This window comes from Sesamum indicum, unplaced genomic scaffold, assembly GCF_000512975.1.
Source record: "Sesamum indicum cultivar Zhongzhi No. 13 unplaced genomic scaffold, S_indicum_v1.0 scaffold00155, whole genome shotgun sequence".
Classification (NCBI taxonomy): domain Eukaryota; kingdom Viridiplantae; phylum Streptophyta; class Magnoliopsida; order Lamiales; family Pedaliaceae; genus Sesamum; species Sesamum indicum.
In genome coordinates this window covers 130,398-152,279 of record NW_011628063.1, presented here as the reverse complement: position 1 = coordinate 152,279, position 21,882 = coordinate 130,398, and the positions used below count along the sequence as shown (strand labels likewise).

The window sequence follows — 21,882 nt, the reverse complement described above, 5'->3', positions numbered from 1 at the left end:
TGATTTTTAAGACGTACTGATATATATAGTATATGAAATCATTCGTTTTTCTTTAGTGCATGAAAAATGATTTCGATCCCAACTACAAAAAAAATTATATATGGCCACGTCCAAGGAGAATTGCTCGAGTTGCTCTATTGATAGTCTACTTTTTACTTTTTCAATTACTTGACAAAGAAAACTAAATAAATTAAATCTACATAGAATTTATCTCACTACTTAAGTGCAAGACATAAAAGTAAAAGGAACTAAAAGACAAAGATAATAACGTGACAACCAATGGACTAATTTTCCTTAATTAAACACTAACCAAACATAAAAGAGTGAGAGACAACATAGTTTTTAACAATTTGAACCCATAACAAACAAATAATTGTAACATAATATAAATAAAAGTTAGCATGAATTACAAGAAAATAAGTCCAAACATTATAAATATATATCTAAATAATTAATTAGTTGAGTGAAAAATTTTAATTTAATTAATTAAATAAAAAATTGCTTACATAAGAAGGGTTTTAGTCCATTGTTTTACTTAAAAATGATGTAAAAACATTGCTAATTTTTCAAACAATCAAGTACCACCAGAAGAAATATAAAAAAATTATGGTGGATATTAATTAACCATAGTTGCACAACAATAATTAGCCGTTATTCTAGAAATGAAGCTAAAATATTTGGTACAATAAAAAACTATAGTAAAAACTTTGGTTATTAAATCAAATCATAGCAAATATTGATTAATTATAATTAAATCTTTTAAGTTTCGTACCGATTTTATCTGACCGTGGTAGATAGTATACAGTTTTAAAGCATTGTGATTTATAGTGCGAGGAATAATCAATTTCTTTGTAGTGTATAAATCAATAGTTGTATAAAAAAGTATTCAAATATGATTATCTATTTTTTTGAAGAAAAAAAAAAAAGAATTTCTTTCAAATAACAAATGCTTCTAAATTTAAAAGAACCTGGGAAATGATGTCCAGTGGTGGAAAATTGAAGGGTTGATAAGAAAATTGAAGTTGACCCTTCAACAATGGCCTTACACACATAGGACCCATTGGTCCCCCAGTTGGTGCACACCTTCCATCAACATGTTACATTTGCACTCACTTTTTTTACTGTAATAAAATATAATATTAGTGATAAAATATTATGAAAAAATTTAAGTTACTATTAAAAATATATTATTAATTATGATTTTATCGTAATATAATTATTAATCAGAAATATTGCGTATAAAATTTTTGATAAAGATAATTAATTGACATATCGATATCAATGCAAATATATAGCAACAATAAATGACTATTACCAGTAGATAGTCACTATACATGTGTTACTAATTACTTTAAATGACAAACTTATGCACAATATTTTGTCATCAATTATTGACAATGATAACTTTCACAAAATAATTAGAACTACAAAAACTATAGAATCCATTATCGTAACAAAATCAAAACTTTTATCACTTGCGACTTTGTTTTTTTCGTCAATATCATTTTTCTAATAGTGTTTATATGCTTTTTATAGTTAAAAAGAAACAATTGGCGCAACAATTTTTTCAAACGTAATTATGAAAATTTTCATCAGCGTAAATTATACGATTCGAAACGTAATTACCATATAAAAAGTGAGCCCGTCGTCAAATCATATTTACATTGACTATATTATTTTCTTACTTTCTTAGTGAGAATATTAATTAATTAAATTGCCACCTTTTTTTTTCCGTTGATCTTCTAATTTTTTTTAGTGTCTCTATTCTTTCAATAGCTAAAAATCATTAAAGAAACAATTAGTGCAACATTTTTTTCATTTTGACATAATTGTGAAAATTTTCATCATCATAAAAAATATTCAATTTAAATTATAATTACTATTTTGAAGTGAGTCCGTCATCAAATCATATTTACGTTCACAAAGTAAATTTCTTACTCTTTTATATATTTATTTAATTATATAGCCCTATGTTTCTGCATTTAAGAAGGGTGAAACAATTGAACACATATTGTCTTGTACACAAAGTTGTATCAAATGCATTGAGGTAGGGATAAAAAGGAGCATATCTACCCCAATATAAAGCCTAATTATTTGGAATGTGCATAGCTTTATGTCATTATTTTCAAGAAAAGTTAGTACAATGTCTGGATTACTTTTTAACTCAACTAAACTCTTCTCACCTACAACATACAAATTATATTAGTTGGTGATTTAAAAATTATTAGTAAACTACAATTGATATGTCATATCCCTAAAGACATGTTCCATCGCTCACTCACTTTTGAGAATTAATAGGTTTAACTTTTAATTTCAATTATGGCCTACTAATATCCCCACAAATCACATCAATTAGACGCAAATGATACATGATTATAAGCTACCTAATTAATTAATTAAAGTAATTAGTTCTCATTCCATTTTCCGAACAACTTGTCCAATCGACAAGACAAAAGCGTTATTATTTCTCTCTAATCAAATCATCTGTGTTAATGACGTCTTCAACGTCATGTCTTGAGAATTGGATTGAAAATTGAATCGAATAAATTAATAAATTATTTAATAATTGGCCTGATCAATTGAACCAGCTGAAAGAACGATCAGTTAGGAGATATGCGCATATATATAATAATTATATATATAAATTAACTAAATTTGAAAAAGTAGAGGAAAATAAATGTGAACTTTAAATAAATAAATTTCACTTCAAGATAATTGATAGAAATTAATATTTTTGATATATTTCACTAACTAACTTCTCATTTAATTCGTTATCCTCAAATTTCAAGTATTAAATCATATATTGTAAAAGAATAATCTTAAAAAATTCAAATTTTATAAGATAAAAAAAATAACAAGATTCATATTTCAAATAAAAATTACTTGATTAAATTAAGTATCTTGAATTTTGAAAACCGCATAAATATTATAATCAAATCAATAAATACTAATTAGTTTAATTTAAACTAAGTTTATAAATTGATCCAAACATTAGGTTTAATTTTGTAAAAATGAGTTTTGTTTGTTTTAGTGAGAACTAGGTCGATCGAGCTGATCGACTCATCGAATTTTCCCAAATTTTTTCGGTTCGAATCTATTTTTTAATTTTTCTATTTTTAGTATAAATCACATCGGACTCTTGATTAATTCTTAATTAAATTGATCGAACCAACTACTTTAAAAACCAAAGTGTTGCCTATGATTTGATTTCAGAAAAAGTAACTAATTAATTTTTGAAATTTTCATAGCAAATTATTAACGTAATTGATTGTTGCCTTTAAACAAAATCAAAACGTTCCATTTAATAATTACAGGAATTGGATAGTAAAAGCAATCAAATCACTTGATTCAATAATTACAAGGATTTAATCCATCACATTTTGATCCCATCCAATGGATTGACCGCGCCAATTAATATGACTTTATTGTAATGAATATTTTATTTTATTTAATATAAATTTATCGATTAAATTGATCTATTATTTAATTTATTGATATTAATTTAATTATGTAATTACCATTCATGTCAAGAAAAAAAAAATGATCATAGAAGAAGTGCATAACTGATTGCAAGCCCTATGCTAGGTATTATTGTTATTATGAAGTCATCCACGTATATAAATGAGTTCGAATTAATGACCTCTAAAATTATGAAGCATAAATTTTTTATCTGCAATTAGTTTGGGGTTGGACCAACACTTTCCAGCATCATTTTGTTGGACCTTGAGGACCAATTCAATTGGTTTTTTTCTATTAAAATTAGCCATTGTGACACATCGTTTTCTTCATGCATATAATAAGTAATTTTTCACATTTTAAAATATATTATAAATAAGAATAAAATATATAAACCAGTACATTATATTAATAAAAAAAAAGAAAAAAATATAATTTATCAATTAATTAAAGTTAAATTTTGAAAAATTGAATAAATTAGTTATTTTATCATAAATACCATTTTTGACTTCACAAAAAATTGGTGTGGTAGCATCATTAATAGCCATTTGACGACGCAGACACTTGCTATCACTAATATTATAAAAATTACTATTTTAAAAAAATAAATATAATAACTTTATATTGTATATTTCTATTGGTATTATATTTTGTAATTATTAAAAAATGTAAATATACAATATAAAATTATTATAATATTAAGAATTTAAGTTCCAAATTTACGATAACACAGCATCAGTAATATCTTTTCACATATAATTTTGTAGTACGTTCATATTAGATAGTGTTCTTTAAAAAAAGATTATTTATTCGAAAAAAAATCAATTTTCTTTGTGAAAACTACTTTAAATTTAACTTTCAAGCAAAATAAATTAAGTTGGGAATTCCTGTGAGAAATCTTAACAGCTTATAAAGAGCCATATTTTGGTTGTACGTCGTGAGCACGGATATTGTTCACAATTTTAATAAATTGGTCGGTCAACCAGACTTAATTTAATTGACGAAATCGAGAATTTTAGAAATTATGGTTTGAGTCCTGTCTTATGCGTGGAATTTTGATCTTTGTTGAATATTAATATTCAACAGTAGTATTTATTTCAATTAATAATAGTTGGTCGCAAATAAAATTTCATCCAAACCTCCCCATAAGGTAATTTTAATGTAGCCGGTTTCCCCTCTTTTGCAATCAGTTTTGCTATAGCACTCGCTGCTCTAACTAATTGTCCACCCTTTCTAAGTGCGATTTCTATATTATGTATGGACGTGTGTGTCTAAAGACGTAGCAATTGAAGTAAATGATTATATCTATATAGATGGATCTTATATATATAAAATAGCACATGGGTGCATATCTATATGAATCCATATTTTTATGTAGAGATGGGCCAAAAAACAAAATCTTTTTATTTTTGTATTTTGCACACCTACACTATGTGTGTAATTGTAATTTATTTTTTTTATTTCTTTTTTTTTAGTTTTTAATCTTCTCTAACATAAATATATATATTATATTTCACTAACAAACAAAATATTATATACATACACATATATATTACTAAATATATATATATATTTAAAGACATGATTTGACAAAAACAGTAACTCCTATCTCTCAAATTTCAACGTCAAACTTACACAACTTATTTTACACTATTTTATATTATATGAAAACACAAATCCAACATTCCATCTATCTCAAAATACATACTTACTTATCTCTATTTTTTTTTATATCTACAAAACACCAAAACAAAAACATTCAAAACATTAATCCAAACACAAGGGAAGGTTTCTTGAATGCTTTTCTCACTGCAATTTCAGGTAATGTTCTACAAGAGAGTTTCAACAGTACGAATATCAATCTCTTTTGATCTTTGCCCACTTGGCTATCTCTCTCCTTCTTGTTCTCGCTGCCCAAACTGCTTATATTCTGTTTTTGTGAATGCATGATTCAGTTTATACATAGGCTTTTTGCTTTCTATGCCTTTTTCCAGCCATCATTCTTCAGTTTGACCTCAAAGCAAGGAAAACGCGAATGGTCGTCACATGTTTGATACAATGTCTCACAGAAAATACTACCACCGCTATCTTCTATGGCTACTCCACAAACACCAGCATTGCCGTCGGGCGATTCAGCAGATCCATTCTCAGTTCATGGTGCTGAACAGCGAATACATTGGCATACTTGCACTTTGGAACTCTATACTTAAGCACTATTCCCTAAGTGCATACCCACAAGAAGCACTCTTTCTCTTCAAATATCTTAAAAACCAATCAAAATTCATGTCCTTTGATAGCTTCACGTACTCTTATCTAATAAAAGCCTGTGCAAATATGAACCAAGTTCACGTAGGAAATCAGTTTCATTGTTTAAGTACAAAAGCGGGGTTTGATTATCACGTTCACGTGCAAACTGCACTGGTCAATATGTATATAGACTGTGGGGGTTTGGTTGAGGCAAAAAATGTGTTCGATGAAATGCCTGAAAAAAATCTGGTGACCTGGAATGTCTTTATAACCGGGTTTATGAAGTGGGGTGAGGTAGAATTTGCAAGGGCTGTTTTTGATGCAATGCCGGAGAAGAATGTGATTTCGTGGACTGGACTCATTGATGGATACACTCGTATAAACCGGTTTCGTGAAGCATTGTTGTTGTTCCAGAAAATGGTCGTGCATGAAGGGATTAAACCGACAGAAGTGACTCTTCTGGCTATTTTTCCTGCAATTTGGAACATTGGGTGCCTGGAGTTTTGCCAAATGGTTCATGCATATGGAGAAAAAAGTGGGTTTAATACGTTAGATATTCGTGTTATGAATTGCCTTGTTGATGCATATGCAAAAAGTGGGAGCATAGAAAGTGCATGGAGAGTTTTTGAGGACATAAATGATGTAAGGAGGAACTTGGTTTCGTGGACGTCGATCATATCTGCATTTGCAATGCATGGAATGGCTACAAAAGCTTCTGATTGTTATAGAAGAATGGAAAATGAAGGTGTGATGCCAAATTGGATTACCTTTCTGAGTGTGCTAAATGCTTGTAGCCATGGTGGATTGTTGGATGAGGGACTTGAGTATTATAGAAAGATGGTTGATGATTGGGGGATTACACCAAATATTAAGCATTATGGAACTTTAATAGATATGTTGGGAAGGGCAGGAAGATTAGAAGAAGCGGAGAGGATTGCTCTAGGCATCCCTAGTGAAATTGGTAATGTTGTGATCTGGAGGACGCTCCTGGGTGCTTGTAGTTTCCATGGCAATGTTGAGATGGGGGAGAGAGTAACAATAAAAATTATGGAGATGGAGAGGGAATATGGTGGCGATTATGTGCTTCTATCCAACATTTTCTCTGCTGCAGGTAGATTCCTAGATTCTGAGAGAGTCAGGAGCGTAATGGATGAACAAAATGCTCCAAAAGTTCCTGGGATTACTTTGGTGTGACTGCAGAAATATGCTCTAAGCTTCAAGTTATCAGTGTGTCCAATATGGGCTAACTTTCACAGTTCACATTGGTGCTGCTATCCTTTTGCTTCTGCCCAGATGACTGGAATATATCATGGAGTTAATTATGTCAGAGGAAACTGCACCAGAGTGGCAACAGCGATGATTTTATCTCTTCATGAGAGGTATTGTTCCTTTTTTGAGGGCAACATAATTCTATTTCTGAAAAATTATATACTCAATAAACTTATGTAACAGGATCTAATTAATAAACAGTAAATACTTGTAAGATCACATAATCAAATTCTAAGTATTTTGGCAGTACTGCATTAGTCTTATTGGTATTTTCTTTGGCATGTCTTTTGCAGTCTGAAGAACTGTCAAGATGAACTCTCAAGATACCAGGTATTTCACTTTCAATTTCATTAAAGTGTTCCTTTTATCTTTCTATGTCTACATGTATTGTTGGGCATCCTCATTTCAGTAGAGATAAACAAAAAAAAATAAAAATAAACAAGGAATATAATAGAAACTTTTGCATACGTAAATTCATGTTTTGAACTAGCTACAAGTATTATGTACCTGTTTATTCACTTCAGGAAAAGCTTGAAGACGCAAAGGTCTGAGATCAAAAGTGGCATTCATCTTTTCAGAACGAATCTTGTCATTCACCAGGAGCAACTTATGGTCTCTTTCTGGGCTGCTTATGCCATTTATTACTCTGTCATTTAGAGTATTGTAAACCAAGCATTCTTTACTCTTTGGTTTATGTTTGTTCATTTGACTAATAGATTTTCATATTTCTCTTTTGGAACCAAAATCAATGGCAGCTACCTTCAAACTATGAGGTCCTCTGAGGAGTCTCTGCGAGATCAGGTATCTTTTTTAATATACAGTGTCCCTGGATTGCAAATTTATATTTGATATTCTATTTATTCCTGCCCTATCCTTTGCTATTAGCTTGAGAAAGCAAAGAAAAAAGAAGCTGCACTCATTCGGACCTTTGCAAAATGGGAGCAGGAGACTGCTGAGTTGTCAAAGTTATTAGTTACTCTTGCTCAGTTAACTGTTCACATCGGTGTTCAGATATTAAGCTGGCATGCATGTCCTTTTGGCAAATATTTTGAGAAAGAAGATATTCAGTTGAGTTGGAGCATAATTGCAAAAATACGTGATGTTTGACATTTTTGTTTCCATTTTCAATTTTCAGCGGGAAGTGTGCTTTCAGTTTTGTATAGGTTTTCTTATGAAAATGAAAATGTGTTGGGATTAGCTGATGAAAGAAGTTAGAATTCTGATTCAATCGCATAGCCTAATCCTTCACGATATTGCTTTCTGTTTTGCCAGTTTCTCTTCTCTCTGTTACTACCTGATGATGATGATGATGATGGTTATTTGACTAGTATTATCTTCATTCATCCTTGACCGCATCACTATCAATGTATCTATTTGTTGAGAATAATTTGCTGTGGAGTTCCCCGACATTAGTGTGGTAGAGAAAGTGTGTCTTTCAAGGATCATGTAAAGAAATAGTCTCAAATAATCAGAAAAATCATCCTGCAGTTTATGCCATTCCATTTATGGATGGGATGTTTAATCAATGTATTTTGATGGCTTGAATTAGTTTATGAAACATTGTTGAGATCCTGACATGATGCTAGAGCACCAGCTTCACTTCTCTCTTCATATGGTTATGCTAAGCACTATTTCATGTATTCTATTCTATTATAAAGCGACAATGTATTCTTTAAACTTTTTGTTAGACAAAGTTATCCATTGTGATAATATTATGTTTAAGGATATGTAAATTAATATTAATAATTTTTTATTTGAAACTGACAACAGGCTCTCGAACGGCCTATGCCGACAGCAGGTGGCACCACCGTGGCTCAAACATGTTGGAAATCCACTTGACAGATCAGATTGCATTATAGGAAATGAAGCATATTTTGTGATGAAGGGCTTGGCTTTTGCTCCTGTGACGAGAACAACAAGGTCTTTGTGCTTTAATCTTGATGTGGAATTTTTATACCAATTGACACAATATGGATATAAGTATTAGTTGGGGTACTTGCTTATGGCATCAACAATCATGGGATACTTCACAATCTTCTAATAAATGCACTCTTTATTAATGATTAATTTTAGATTCCACCTGATGTACTGGTTGTTTTTAAATTCGTAATTTTGTTCCACTTCATGATCATTTCAAATTGTTAGTGTATTTGGTCAATGATTGATACTATTAATTTGTGACACATCATATGTATGTGTAAGTTTTATAATACTATTTAAACAAATATTTATAGAATATTTATTATTTAATAAAATGCATGCAAAATAATAAGTGAATATTAACTTTATAAGAAAATGATGAAAAAAATTGCATTACAATTAAAAAAAAATACTATCAAAAGATAGTGAGGGAGTGGGAAGTTAAAAGAAATAAACAAAAAACATAAATTAAATTTTAAAAAAACAAACCAAAAAAAGAAAAATACTCGTAATCTATTTAGTATAGATGAGTGATATACTCATGCAGTATCATTTTGATAATAAGATATGGGACAAACTTAGCGTATATAATGCTCCATTCTCAAATTCAAATAAATTAAAGGAAACATTCTCCCATGAGTGCACCAGTTTAGATATACCATTAAAATCATGTCAAACTCAAACAACACGACTACGACAATTGCATGAGATGAAGAAAAACCTTGCATCTTGTTGATCTCATTTAACATATATATGCTAGCGATGACAGATACAAAATCCTACAATATAAAATGCAGCAAGACTATATAAAGAAAATTGCTTCTCAGGTTTCCAACTCCTTCCAAATCTCCATCATCATTGTCATCGTATCATCATGAGCCCTTTTGCATACGCAGCCTGGGCACAACTTGTAACCGCCGTAGCCATCATTGTCGCCATCTGGGTGCTAGAGACAAGGAGCAACACTCAGATCTTGAGCTGAAAAACAATGAAAAGGGAAACAAGTTGGGAAAAAGAGAGAACATTTGAACTTAGTCTTAAAGTGGTTACAAACGGTCACGCTCAATGGTTAGACATCGAGCTGCCTGTGGTAGTGTATTGTTATGTTTTCGGAGGATGAGCAAGATCCATACAGCTTAGCTTCCACACATGAAACAATTAATTCTAATCTACATTTGAGGGAAATGCAGTAAACATTGTGGCTGCCATGTCCTTAATATGGCTAGACATCTGTGGCAGAATTTGAGGCGAATTTATGTTTTCGCATGGTTGGGGTAAAAATCTTGACAAGAAGCAGTCGATTATACTGTGACACAGGTTAATGTGAGTACATAAGTAGGCTTTGTATACTTGTGTACAAATATATCAAGTTTCAAATTCAAATAAACTTTCAAATTGCATTAGGAAGAGATTTGATATACTAAAATGTAGGGCAGTGATGTTCAAATTTCTTTCGCTATACTTCAAACACTTAACTAAGAAAGAATAATGGTGTGATTCAATGAGATGAGATGACAATTTTGGTTTCTTTCCCAAATTAGTTTCATTTCATTTTATGTCACGACGACCAAGAAACATAAGAAAATAAGTACCTTTCTTTATCGCCATGGTAGGACCCTATTGAAGTAAGATCATGCATGCTTGAACAGTTTCATGCTCAGCCAATGAAAATATACTGCAACGATGAGGATTGGAAGTGTCAAGGGCACCAAGAAGCAATAATACCTGCACAGTCACATAATATTATCTTTGTGCAGGTAAGCATGTGGAATAATGCAATAGGGCAGAAGATCTGTTTGTTCCAGATGAGTGAAAACTTTTGCTATAAATCAAGGCCAGCAGCAATTCACGAGAAAGGTTAACACTAGCCTTAAGGATGCAGAATACTGTAACATCTGATATTTAAATATAGTAAAAATCTATTGAAAATATTATATCAGCAGTCAACTACCAATACATGAATTTTTGGGATAATGAACATCCACAATTACCAGAAGCGATTAAAGATAGAAAAATTATTAGCAAAAGTTTCTCCCCTAACGCATGCTAATGTGTTTCTAAACCAATAGGAAAAATATTTAAGAGCAATTCATTGTTAAATAACCAAAATATTAGAAGTATCCATTTTTCTGCACCAGACTGGCAGAAAATGCAATTATTCTTGGTTCCTCAGAACAAATATTTAACCAGATTTACCATTATAAAAGTGAGAGGGACATATTATCTCATAAGGTAATTAAATTATCCTATGTACAGATTTCCTTTCTGATCAAATTTGGAATTCACATGGAAATATATAGCATTCATATTCTTCAATTATGAATTAAGACTTTCCATCACAGTAAGCAATCTAGAATATTCACAACAAGAAATATCATACATACAGGAGAATGCCCTCAGCACTAACACAAGTAGTCATAACTAATCCATGAGGATCACAAATATGAAACTTTAACCATTAAATCATAAGTATGAGTTGGTATCAGATGAAAGAGAAATACCAGTCATTTTGTATGGCACGGATCACAACATTATCAGATGGAGGAAGAAGTTTCGATATTACAGCAGCATAGAGGAAACTCACAAACGAAAGTGAGCCACCTAGAAGAAAGAACCAAACCCAAAACACTCTCGCATTAGATGCTACAAACTCCGGAAGAATGCGTACTTTCTCCAGCATTTCACTTTATCTGAGTAGAAGTACAATCAGTGATATATTTCTCTAACATATACACCATAAGAAACAATATATATATATAAAAGAAATATTTATTCCATGCATTAAATATCTGAAATGTGTAAAATCTATCACCAACCGATAGTATCCTAAGCATATGACATTTTTCATAATAAAGCATGAGAGATATGATCAAAAGGCAAACATAGTTCATAAAGTACCCTTATAAAAGATTTTTTCACTGCTTTACACCATCTCTTAGGGGTGGCAACGAGCGAGCTCGAGCTTGACTCTGTAATTTCGAGCTCGTCAGCTTTTGTTAAAGAGACAAAATCAAAGAGACAAAATTGACGAATCATCCAAGCAAATTAAAGATAGAAAAAATAAAAGAGATGGGAGCCTAACCAAAATCAAACCGAAGAAGAAGAAGAACCAGTCACCTTGGCAAGTGATCTGAACTCAACCTTTGATCTTCTTCCTTGAGAACCCAAAGAAGCAAAGAAAAGGCACTATTTTTGCGTGTATCAACAGGGGGCATAGAATCCCAATGTTCCTTCTTTACAGAGAATGTTCCTTCGCAATGTTAATTCTGCACTGCATTTTGCCATTACTACAGAGCTTGAACCTGATATATATTGCTTAAAGAACATGTTATGCTTGAAGTGTGTACCCAAAAAATAACAGAGAATGATTTTTTGTCGCCATCGATTAGTGTGGACCAGCAGCGTCGCTGTCCTCGTTGCCGACTTGCCGTCGTTGTTGCCGTGAATTTGGGGGTTCTAAGAGATGGGTTTGGGGAAGAAATGAGAGAGGAGAAAGAATGGGGATAGAAAGAGAAAGAGAAAGAGAGAGAAATAAGAAGAAACGAGTAAAAGAGAGTGAAAGTGATGGGTTTTTTACTTTTTGTTGTATTATAATAATAATAATAATTATTATTATTATCATTATTATTATAAATTATGAGATCGAATATATGTTCACAATTTGTAAAATTTATATATTTATAAATATTAGTATAACATTCATCTAACTATCATTTTATATTGTTGAACAATATGAGTTAGTCAGGCTATCAAAATTCAGATCAAACTGTTAGATATGATCAAACTTACAAAATAATACATTTGATAAAGTTTTATACTTATTGAATATACGAATGTCGAGATATCGTACTCGAAACATACGAGTAATCATTCAAGACGTTGTATTGTTGAATTAAGCCATGTAATTTTAAATCATACCGTCTGATATGATCAAATAGACACAGTTTTGTATATATTTAAATTTCGTATGAATCGGGTGCTCGGATTTTAAGATATCATAATTATTGATTCAACTTTTTAATTTCATTATATATAATAAAATAATAATTAAAATTGTTCAACCATCATCATCATCATCATCATTATTATTATTATCATTATTATTATTATTATTATTATTATTATTAGATTAATTAGGAATTACTAAAATTTGACATAAATTTATAAATAAAAAATTATAAGTGAATTACTTGTCAATTTTAAAAAAATATAACATAATACAAATATATATATTAAAATATAATATAAAATTTATATATGTCATATTAAATAATATTTTTTTAATTAAAAAAAATATTATAATTTACTAAGTTGTTGATTAAATTTATTTTTGTATAAAGATTAAATGTATAAATAAAAGTATAATAATTTATTATTATCCAAAATAAAATATGTGGTATTGGTTGATAATTATAATATATGGTCAATTTTGATTATAAAATTGATCAAATATTAAATATAAAATTAAATATATAAAAATTCAAAGATAAAAATATATATAAAAAAAAAGTCAGCTCGCAAATTGATGAACACACACAACTGAGCTCGAAAGGAGCTCGAGCTCAAGGTGGCTCGACTCACCTGCCACCTCCAATTAAAATTCAAGTTCGAGTGGGCTCAATTCATCTCTCACCCCTAATTACACGGGATCCTAAACATCAATTCAGAGAATCTCAGATTACTTGTAGCACACAACTGCCAAAGCATTCTTGCATCTCCTGATTATAATATATGTTTTTTTTTCTTTCTAAAGAACATGTTTTCAAGTAGGCCTACTGAGGCCCATCCACTACCCACTATTTGCCTAATGGGCCCAAGACCCAGTGGGTACTACAAATGGGGTTGGCAGGTCAGCCCCGAATTTCCAGACCGGGTCTACAGCCGGCCCATTTTTGTTTCTTTTAGATGAAAAATTCCTACTTTTACCCACATCCACTAAAAGTTCATCCATTTCTTTTTTTCCTTGTTATTTGGGGACTGTGAGTGTACTAAAAATTAGAGAGGAGGTGGAAACAAACACTATCTCTAACACCTAACCAAAACAAAAGGGCTAAATAACAAGAACATAAAATATAATGCTTCGGAATTGAACAATCCAAATATCATTGAACATTTGCACAGTTAAAGATAAAAAGGAAGAAATGGGCCGTCTGAAGCAGAGTTTTCAAGAAACTGCTCCCACACGCCAACTTCGAGGACCCAGAACCAGAACACAATTGTTACATGCCTCAGTAACTCTACTTTATATTATATATTTCAATTTACCGAACCAAAAAAAAAAGAGCCAAAAAGCAAACAAAAAGAACATAATATAAATGTCTGATGCTGAGAAAATTTGTTAACTGAAACTGTTAAAAAATTCAAGCAATTTGTTACTTCATATGACTTCCCATTACAGAGAAGGATTTTCCATTAAAAGATGCAATTCCCAGGTTAAATCATAACATAAATGATTAAATCAACAAACAAATTAAAATTTTAAAACTTTATATCAAGTCACATAAAATAGAATTGAAGCCCATTTCAAAAACGCCAGAAGAAAATGGAAACCCCATCTCAGAAAGATTCCAGAAACAAAAAAAAAACAAGGAATTTCGAAACAACAGAGATGAACTAACCTGACGAAGAAAGGCGAAACGACGATCAATGTCTGATGTAACGGATAAAGTAGAAATCGACACTAGACGGCGGAGACGGCCACGAGTGAAGTGCGAATAATTTGTTCAAGTGCTGAATTTTTAATCAGCAAGCTTCAGTTCTCTAGCAGAACCCAAAAACTACTAACAGAAAGACACAAAAATAAAAGTTTGATCAGCCATGCTCACAATCTCTCAGACAGTAACGCCGGGTCTCGGGGGAAGGGATGGCTCAAGTGCTCGCCGGTGGTGGGTGTTCTCAATCGGACGGTTGAAGGTAGGGGGTGTAAGTGGACCCTCAACTCTCTGGGCCTTCTTATGAGTAGTGGGCATGGGGTCTATACTTGCCCAGACCCAAATATTTCGTCTCAATCGATCTGGGTTTGGGTCTGAGTCTGGGTTGAGAAAGACCAAGAGTCCAAAAAATAAAAATAAAAAAACAAACTTAAGAATGATATCGCAATTTAGGTAAGAGAAACAAATAACAGAGAATTCAAGTCGTTTCTCTGATAATAATCATGGGAATCAAGTTTCCAAGATCAAATACAAAACATGGTTCGATGGTAGAGTGAGTGGAAGAGGTAGAAAGAAGAGAAGCAGCATATGCACTCCGATCAAATTCCGATCCTCTACTCTTCCCACTGCACAATCATCATCTGATAAACGGGTAACTGGATCCGAAACCTTGGGACCCTTAACCGCTTCTGGATCCTCCTCTTGTCTAATCCGAACCCACAAACTACTGCTCGACATACAAGTGATAGTTTATTGTATAAATAATATTCTTAAATTGATTTTTTTTTTTTATATAGTTAGTCAATAGGCACACCGTACTTGTATGTATTATTATAAACTGGTTATCGTAGTATGTTGTTTCTATGTGCATATAATAAATATATTTTATATTTTAAAATATATTATAAATATGAAAAATTATATATAAATCAACACATCATATTTCTTAAAAAGAAAAAGAAATAAAGCAACAAAGAAAAAAAAAGAAAATCAACTTAGGGATATTATTGACATAATAATAAAATTGGTGTTGTGGTGTCATAACTGCCGTTTGTGAGATAAAAAGGCATTTTCTTTTTATATAGTATAGATAAGAGTAAAACCCAATACATGATATTAGAAAAAAAATAAAAAAAATAATTTATGAGTTGAATAAGTTAGTTGTCATATCAATTGGACATTTTTTACTTCAAAAAAATTGATAGGAAAATATCACTAATTGTCGTTTATAAATATAAAAAAAATTTCTTTTTCATATTAATATAAATATAATATATTAATTTTATATATTTTATTTTTTATAATATATTATGAAATATAATAATTATTTATTATATCCACATAATAACTACCGTAGTTTCTAATAAAGAAAACATAGGCAAACTGAAAATGCAACATGACACCAAAGTGGAACACCCATAATATAGTAAGTCAGCAACTTTCATTCCTTGCATCGCTTCGCCTTCCTTTCCTCTTATAACTTTCCGCTTTCCACTGGAAGCTTTCTCTGAATGCTTTTCTCACTGCAATTTCAGGTACTGTTCTACAAAACAGTTTCATCATATACGAATATCAATCTCTTTTAATCTTTGCTCACTTGGCTCTCTCTTTTTTCCTCACTAAACATGTGCCTAGAATGCTTGTCTTGTTCTGTTTTTTGAATGCATGATGAGTTTATATATGGTCTTGTTCAGCTACGAATTTACCGTTTGTAAGAGTTTTTCTTTGTGGGATATGGACATTTCTACTCTGAAACTGAAGTATAAATGTGGCTTTTGATACATGAATTATTACGTAGTATGATTCACTTGTATAAAAATCGTATCTTTGTATTAATATAAGCATTATCATTACACAAATGAGGTTTCATTATTCTCTCTTCTGATCAGGAACTTTTTTCCCACGTGAAAGAAGGGGTCTTTGAATAAAAGTAACCATGGAGATTAGAACAATGTGTTTGGGGCACTTTTTGGTGATTTCTTTGGCCTTAAACGCTGGGCTATTGTACAGAGACTACTGCAATGGGAAGCACAAGTCCCAAGATTTTTTCTTCTTTAACAATGGGTTCAAGAATGCATCTTTAGCTGCAAAAAGGGATGCCCATGTTGCTAAAAGGACTCCATTTGAAACTAAAGCACCATTAAAAGCTCTAGGTGAAGTCATTGATCTTGATCAGTAAGTCTTTTCCACACATCTTTCTGCCATTCTCCTTCATTTGCCCCTCAAGTTAAGAGGGACAAAGGGCCCCTTTTAGTTTTACTCCTTCCTTTATTTCTCATATTGAAATATGTGGAGTCTTGATCTCGGATCTTACTTCTAGTTTTGTTTCTAGATTATTTATGATTTTAATGTCAACATTGTGTTTGGTTATGGTGGAAGAGTCGATTCGTTTGGTAGAGTCAATCTTCTGTTATGAGAAATATGCTAATTCTTGCTGATATTAGAGGGGTCAAAAGTGAAAGTTTTACATGTTCTTGAAGTGATATCCAGTAGTTGAGTTCGAATTGGCTTAGAATTGGACAGCGATATAGAAAAGGTGGGGCGGTGCACGACGGGCCGGCTAATGATGTCTTATGATCAGTGGTCTACTGGTACTAATTAAAAACTCAAATGGTGTTTGTGTTAATGAAGTGGGATATTAAGGTGGAGTTTTCTTACTATATGCGTTTGTGGGATTGAGTTATGCTTGTTTAGAGACAGGAACAAGCTCTGCTTGCTCGTGAATTCCCATTGAGCATGTTACAGTACTAACCCAAAGCAGTTTGCTTATTCAAATCATGCTTCTTTGTTTCTTAAGTAACATTTGTTTTACTGCTATGCTTTGGCCTTCATAATGATGACACCATGGATGGTGGTCCTTCTTGATTCTCTCGTTGACCAGCATCATCATCGTTCCTTGTGTTGTGCACTTTCTTACTACTTTGTATAATTTTAGCTGGAGGATTATATCTATTAAGACACACACTAGAATAAAAATCCTCACACTCCTCTGACCCCATGATATTTTCCTTGTTGGGTACTCGTTTTGTGTTATGATGTTTGATGGAGTAACATTCTTTAACGTATTAGGAAAAAGATATTGTTTTTCACGTTTAGTATGAAAAACATCAAGATGAAACTTTTGAAAAATAGGTTTTGTTTTCATTATATAAAAGATACCCAAAAGCATTTTCAATGTTTGCTTTTATCGTTACAAAGCACACAGTTCAATCTATTTCAATTTATCTTTGTTTATCTTACACTAGTACAAAATATAAAACCCCACGTATTAAAAACTTTCAAAAATAAACAAAAACTACTAAAAAAATAGAAACTCACAACACTTATCTCTTTCTTTCTCTTCCTATTTTCCAAAAATGATTTTAAAAAAAAACCCTTAAAAATAGAACCAAACAAAGCATAGAGACCATCTGAAAAACATTTGCCCACAAAGTTGGCCTAAAGGAACTTTTAGGCTACTTAATAAATGAGCAGCATCTTTTTACACTTCATTTATGGCTTTGTGCATTTACTACATTCAGGCACCTCTTTTTGTCCTTTGAGAACATCTAAGAGAAATAAAGAATGGAGCCCCCTAAAAATCAGTGAAAACTAGAGTATAGGCTCATATTTGATGCTTTATACACCAATATATGGAAGTGATCAAGCATTGCAAGTTCTTGGAGCTGTTTTTAGGTCCTTGTCTCTGTTTTCTAGAATGATTATGGACCTGACATTTACTTGTCATATATCCAATCATTTAATCACATAATGGAGCATAACCCATAAGTTTGGTCCTCCTATACCTACCCGTCCTTTGTTATAGACCAGCCTTAGGTATGGTGATATTATTAGAGCATGAAGTCTGTCCTAACTATGCATCCAGGCCCAGCAACCATTGGTCTAACCGTAATATTTTTGTCAGGGGTAAAATTATAATTTTATAATGCTTTACAGGCGCCTCTGTATTAATTGTTAATAGCTGACATTTTGTTATAATTCAGGCTAAATTTATCTTAGTAAGAAACTAATCTTGAACAACTATGGACACAAGAGAGAATTCTTTGAAACACGTAAATCTTGTATTTTGTAATTACTTTCTTTTTATATTTTTTGCATACGTTCTCCATCTGTCAAAAATGATTCCCACCGGATATTATATCATGCAAATTAACATGTGATACACGACGGTTTAGTTAGCTTTGGGTGAGAGTTCTGAGCTATGTTTGCAGTTGGTTCTTGGAAGTTATGAATGGTTTTCTGATGACTGTGAAATGAAAAAATATATTTGCTTTCAGTTGATGTAATGACTTAAGAACGTACAAAGATAATTATAGAATATATAATAACTTAGCTCTATGGTATGACTTATTTAACGTTCTACGCAGCGGGGATCCAACAATGTACGAGAGATATTGGCGACAAATGGGGAACAAAACTACGGTCATGATCCCTGGATGGAAATTCATTAGTTATTTCTCAGATGTAAGAAACCTTTGCTGGTTTTTAGAGCCAGAATTTGCAAATGCAATTATTAGGCTGCACAAACTGGTTGGCAATGCAGTGACTGAAGGGCGACACATTGTCGTGGGGACGGGTTCGACTCAGCTCTTTCAGGCTGTGCTGTATGCCATATCTCCACCTGACGCTTTAGAGCCTATCAGCGTTGTTTCTGCTGCACCATTCTACTCAGTAAGTCATCCAAGTAACTTTTCGTTTCACTTATGAAGCTTATTAATATTGCTACAAGTTCAACAATTCTAAATGAGAACGCCGTGATGCAGGTTGACCAAATTGTTGGATTTAATCCAGACATAATCTACCTATAATTGCTTAATCATGAACTGTCCCTTATCTGTATTGCTCTTTGCCTTTGAAATATCATTTATTACAATACGTTTTTTTGCTTATGTGCTGAAAGTCAACCACATTACTTACTCTTTACACCTGTGTTCACAAAGTTTAACGATCATTAATTGCCTGGATTTTGTTGAGACACAGATTAATTGCCCTGATCATTGATTGCAGAGTAGCAGACGAGTCAAGCTCGAATGAGTGTTAATCAAGCTGAACACGAGTTGAAACTGAGCATTTTGATTTTTTAATCATTTTCAGTATTTTTTAACTAATCGAGTCGAGCTTGAGTCCGATCCTTATTATTTAGTTTCTTTTAAAAAACTTAATGTTTGAATAATCAATCATTCTGATTCAAAGAATTATTCTACTACTCGCAGTCGTACCCATTGATCACTGATTTTCTGAAATCTGGACTTTACAAATGGGCCGGAGATGCACGCAAATTCAAGAAAGATAAGCCGTATATCGAACTTGTGACGTCCCCAAACAACCCTGATGGAGTATCAAGAGAAGCTGTGGTCACTCAAAATCAAGGAACACTGATACATGATTTAGCATACTACTGGCCGCAGTATACTCCAATCTTGTCTCCAGCAGATCACGATATCATGCTGTTCACCGTTTCCAAAAGCACCGGCCATGCTGGTACACGCCTGGGGTAAGAACCACATCCCAATACTATTAACAGAAAACTCGCATTTGTTTGCTGAATCAGTCACTTCAGAATATCTGGATTTGTATCAAGCTGGTTATGCAGTAATGATTCTTTTTTCTTTTTTTAACACACGTACCTAATGGGATTTGAATCCAACACTTCAAGTATGAGATGTTGCATCCAAAACCAGTGGGGTGTCCCCCAAGAGATTCAAGTTGGCATGAGATAATTCATTGCTTGAGTGGGGTAACTGTAAACTCAACTTCAATCCATGGTATTCGGGATCTAAATCTAAAACCAGAGTTCTTTAGGCTCATCGAGGGCTCCAGATCCTCTAATACAAAAGTCAGATTAGGGATCAAGTTGATCAAGAAAATTGCAGAACCAATAAAAAAAGCTAGATTTTGAATTTAATAAATGTGTATTTGGTGTATGAAGGGATTTGGGGTACATAGGCTTATGTGTCAAAGGGTGGACGGAGCCATGTTTCATTGTCTTCATAATAGATGACTTCTTAATCAAGATCTGCATTCCGGGTCAAAACCAGGATAGGGGTCTAGTAGGATATGACCCTTATAAAATGGCGTGGATCCTGATCTACTTGTCAATATCACTTCAAGTTTTCGAGGGTGTTTTCCTTCAGTTTTTTTTCATATAGTTCGTTCCTTAAAAATTTTGATTTCACATCTTGCAGTTGGGCCCTCGTTAGAGACCAGGAGATCGCCAAGAAAATGACAAAATTCATCGTGCTCAGCACCATTGGCGTGTCAAAAGAATCACAGATTCGGGCAGCAAAGATTCTACAAGTAGTGGCCGATAGCCACGAACACAGGGGCAACTTCAAGGAAGGTGAAGCTTTCTTTGAACATAGCTATAACCTCATGGCAAAGAGGTGGAAGAAGCTTAGAGATGCAGTGAAGAAGAACAAGCTCTTTACGTTGCCCGACTTTTCAAGGGGAGCATGCAACTTTAGTCGTCGTGCTTTTGCATCACAACCTGGTAATGAAATATAAATAACTATCTAGTATTTGATTATTTCATTAGCTATTATACATCTACCACTAGGGCTCTGCATGTAATGTTCCAATATCCATATCGAACACATGGACCGTACTATATCAAATGTTTAGGGGTATTTATATAATTCTCCATACTCCTTTTTCCCATGTTCTTTTGAAATTACATTTACTTTTTCTCCTCTCTGGCAGCTTTCGCTTGGCTCAAGTGTGAAGGCGGAGTAGAGGACTGCGAGAGCTTTCTTCGCGATCACAAGATAATAACGAGAAGTGGGAAGCACTTTGGCGAGAGTGCGAACTACGTAAGAATAAGTGTTCTGCCCCGTGATCAAGTGTTTGATGAATTTACAGAGAGACTCTCTAGTATTAATTCTTCATAGTCCAGAACATGTAACTTCTACTACTTGTAAATATTTTCAAATACCACACAGGTTGGGTAGAACATTGTGGGTTCTTGTTTAGTTGTTGATCATGGGGCATATTAAGATCAAATATACAAGGTAGATAATAAGTGTAAAATTACTAAGTTACCCTTTGTAGGCTGAGAAATCATTTAGAGTGGATCAGTTCAGCCTGACCGACCCGACAACCTAAAACTATAGTCGCGTGGAGTAATCTGAATATGCTCAATAAATGCTAGGGGTGTCAATGGGACTCAAACAACCCCCACTCTCCCCCGCCCCAAATAGGGGTGGGTTTGAGACCAAAAAATGGGGGATTGGTGGAGGCCCAAGTTTATGAAAACCCACCCTTGTAATTAGAGCAGGGCCAATATGAGCATAGGCCTTCTATTAGGCAACGTAATTACAGGCACATCACAACTTGTTACTCC

General features: G+C 32.6%; 2 protein-coding genes and 1 long non-coding RNA gene across 10 annotated transcripts; 2 read left to right on the top strand and 1 right to left on the bottom strand.

Moving 5' to 3' along the window:
- The first annotated feature begins 5,241 nt into the window (after positions 1-5,241).
- On the top strand, positions 5,242-9,046 carry LOC105179384 (pentatricopeptide repeat-containing protein At1g09220, mitochondrial). 2 transcript variants are annotated; one of them, XM_011102995.2, is made up of 5 exons: positions 5,242-7,082; positions 7,266-7,302; positions 7,497-7,584; positions 7,728-7,773; positions 8,743-9,046. In XM_011102995.2, exon 1 carries the CDS (start codon positions 5,503-5,505, stop codon positions 6,895-6,897), a length of 1,395 nt encoding a protein of 464 aa, XP_011101297.1. In that variant the 5' UTR covers positions 5,242-5,502; the 3' UTR covers positions 6,898-7,082; positions 7,266-7,302; positions 7,497-7,584; positions 7,728-7,773; positions 8,743-9,046. The 2 variants fall into 2 exon arrangements, with proteins under 2 accessions (XP_011101297.1, XP_011101298.1); XM_011102996.2 differs by lacking the exon at positions 8,743-9,046 and adding an exon at positions 7,858-8,050.
- A 424-nt stretch (positions 9,047-9,470) lies between these two features.
- Positions 9,471-15,288, bottom strand: LOC105179383. Of its 7 annotated transcripts, XR_849280.2 has the most exons (8): positions 14,718-15,288; positions 14,511-14,622; positions 12,240-12,348; positions 11,975-12,158; positions 11,791-11,861; positions 11,394-11,582; positions 10,485-10,617; positions 9,471-9,870 (listed from the first exon to the last, which is right to left on the bottom strand). It is a non-coding gene; the product is annotated as an uncharacterized LOC105179383 (long non-coding RNA). The 7 variants fall into 7 exon arrangements; XR_849281.2 differs by having other exon boundaries at positions 11,975-12,163; positions 14,511-15,288; XR_002286331.1 differs by having other exon boundaries at positions 14,511-15,287.
- A 1,106-nt stretch (positions 15,289-16,394) lies between these two features.
- On the top strand, positions 16,395-21,606 carry LOC105179382 (tryptophan aminotransferase-related protein 2). Its single transcript, XM_011102994.2, has 5 exons — positions 16,395-16,718; positions 18,911-19,214; positions 19,757-20,037; positions 20,729-21,033; positions 21,243-21,606. Exons 1-5 carry the CDS (start codon positions 16,480-16,482, stop codon positions 21,428-21,430), a joined length of 1,317 nt encoding a protein of 438 aa, XP_011101296.1. The 5' UTR covers positions 16,395-16,479; the 3' UTR covers positions 21,431-21,606.
- The last annotated feature ends 276 nt before the right edge of the window (positions 21,607-21,882 follow it).

Bases quoted from the DNA above. Each gene is read 5' to 3' on its own strand.
- LOC105179384 (XM_011102995.2), top strand. From the start codon at position 5,503: ATGTTTGATACAATGTCTCACAGAAAATACTACCACCGCTATCTTCTA.
- LOC105179382 (XM_011102994.2), top strand. From the start codon at position 16,480: ATGGAGATTAGAACAATGTGTTTGGGGCACTTTTTGGTGATTTCTTTG. The intron at 20,038-20,728 runs GTAAGAACCACA...CACATCTTGCAG, and splicing joins CATGCTGGTACACGCCTGGG to TTGGGCCCTCGTTAGAGACC. The intron at 21,034-21,242 runs GTAATGAAATAT...CCTCTCTGGCAG, and splicing joins TGCTTTTGCATCACAACCTG to CTTTCGCTTGGCTCAAGTGT.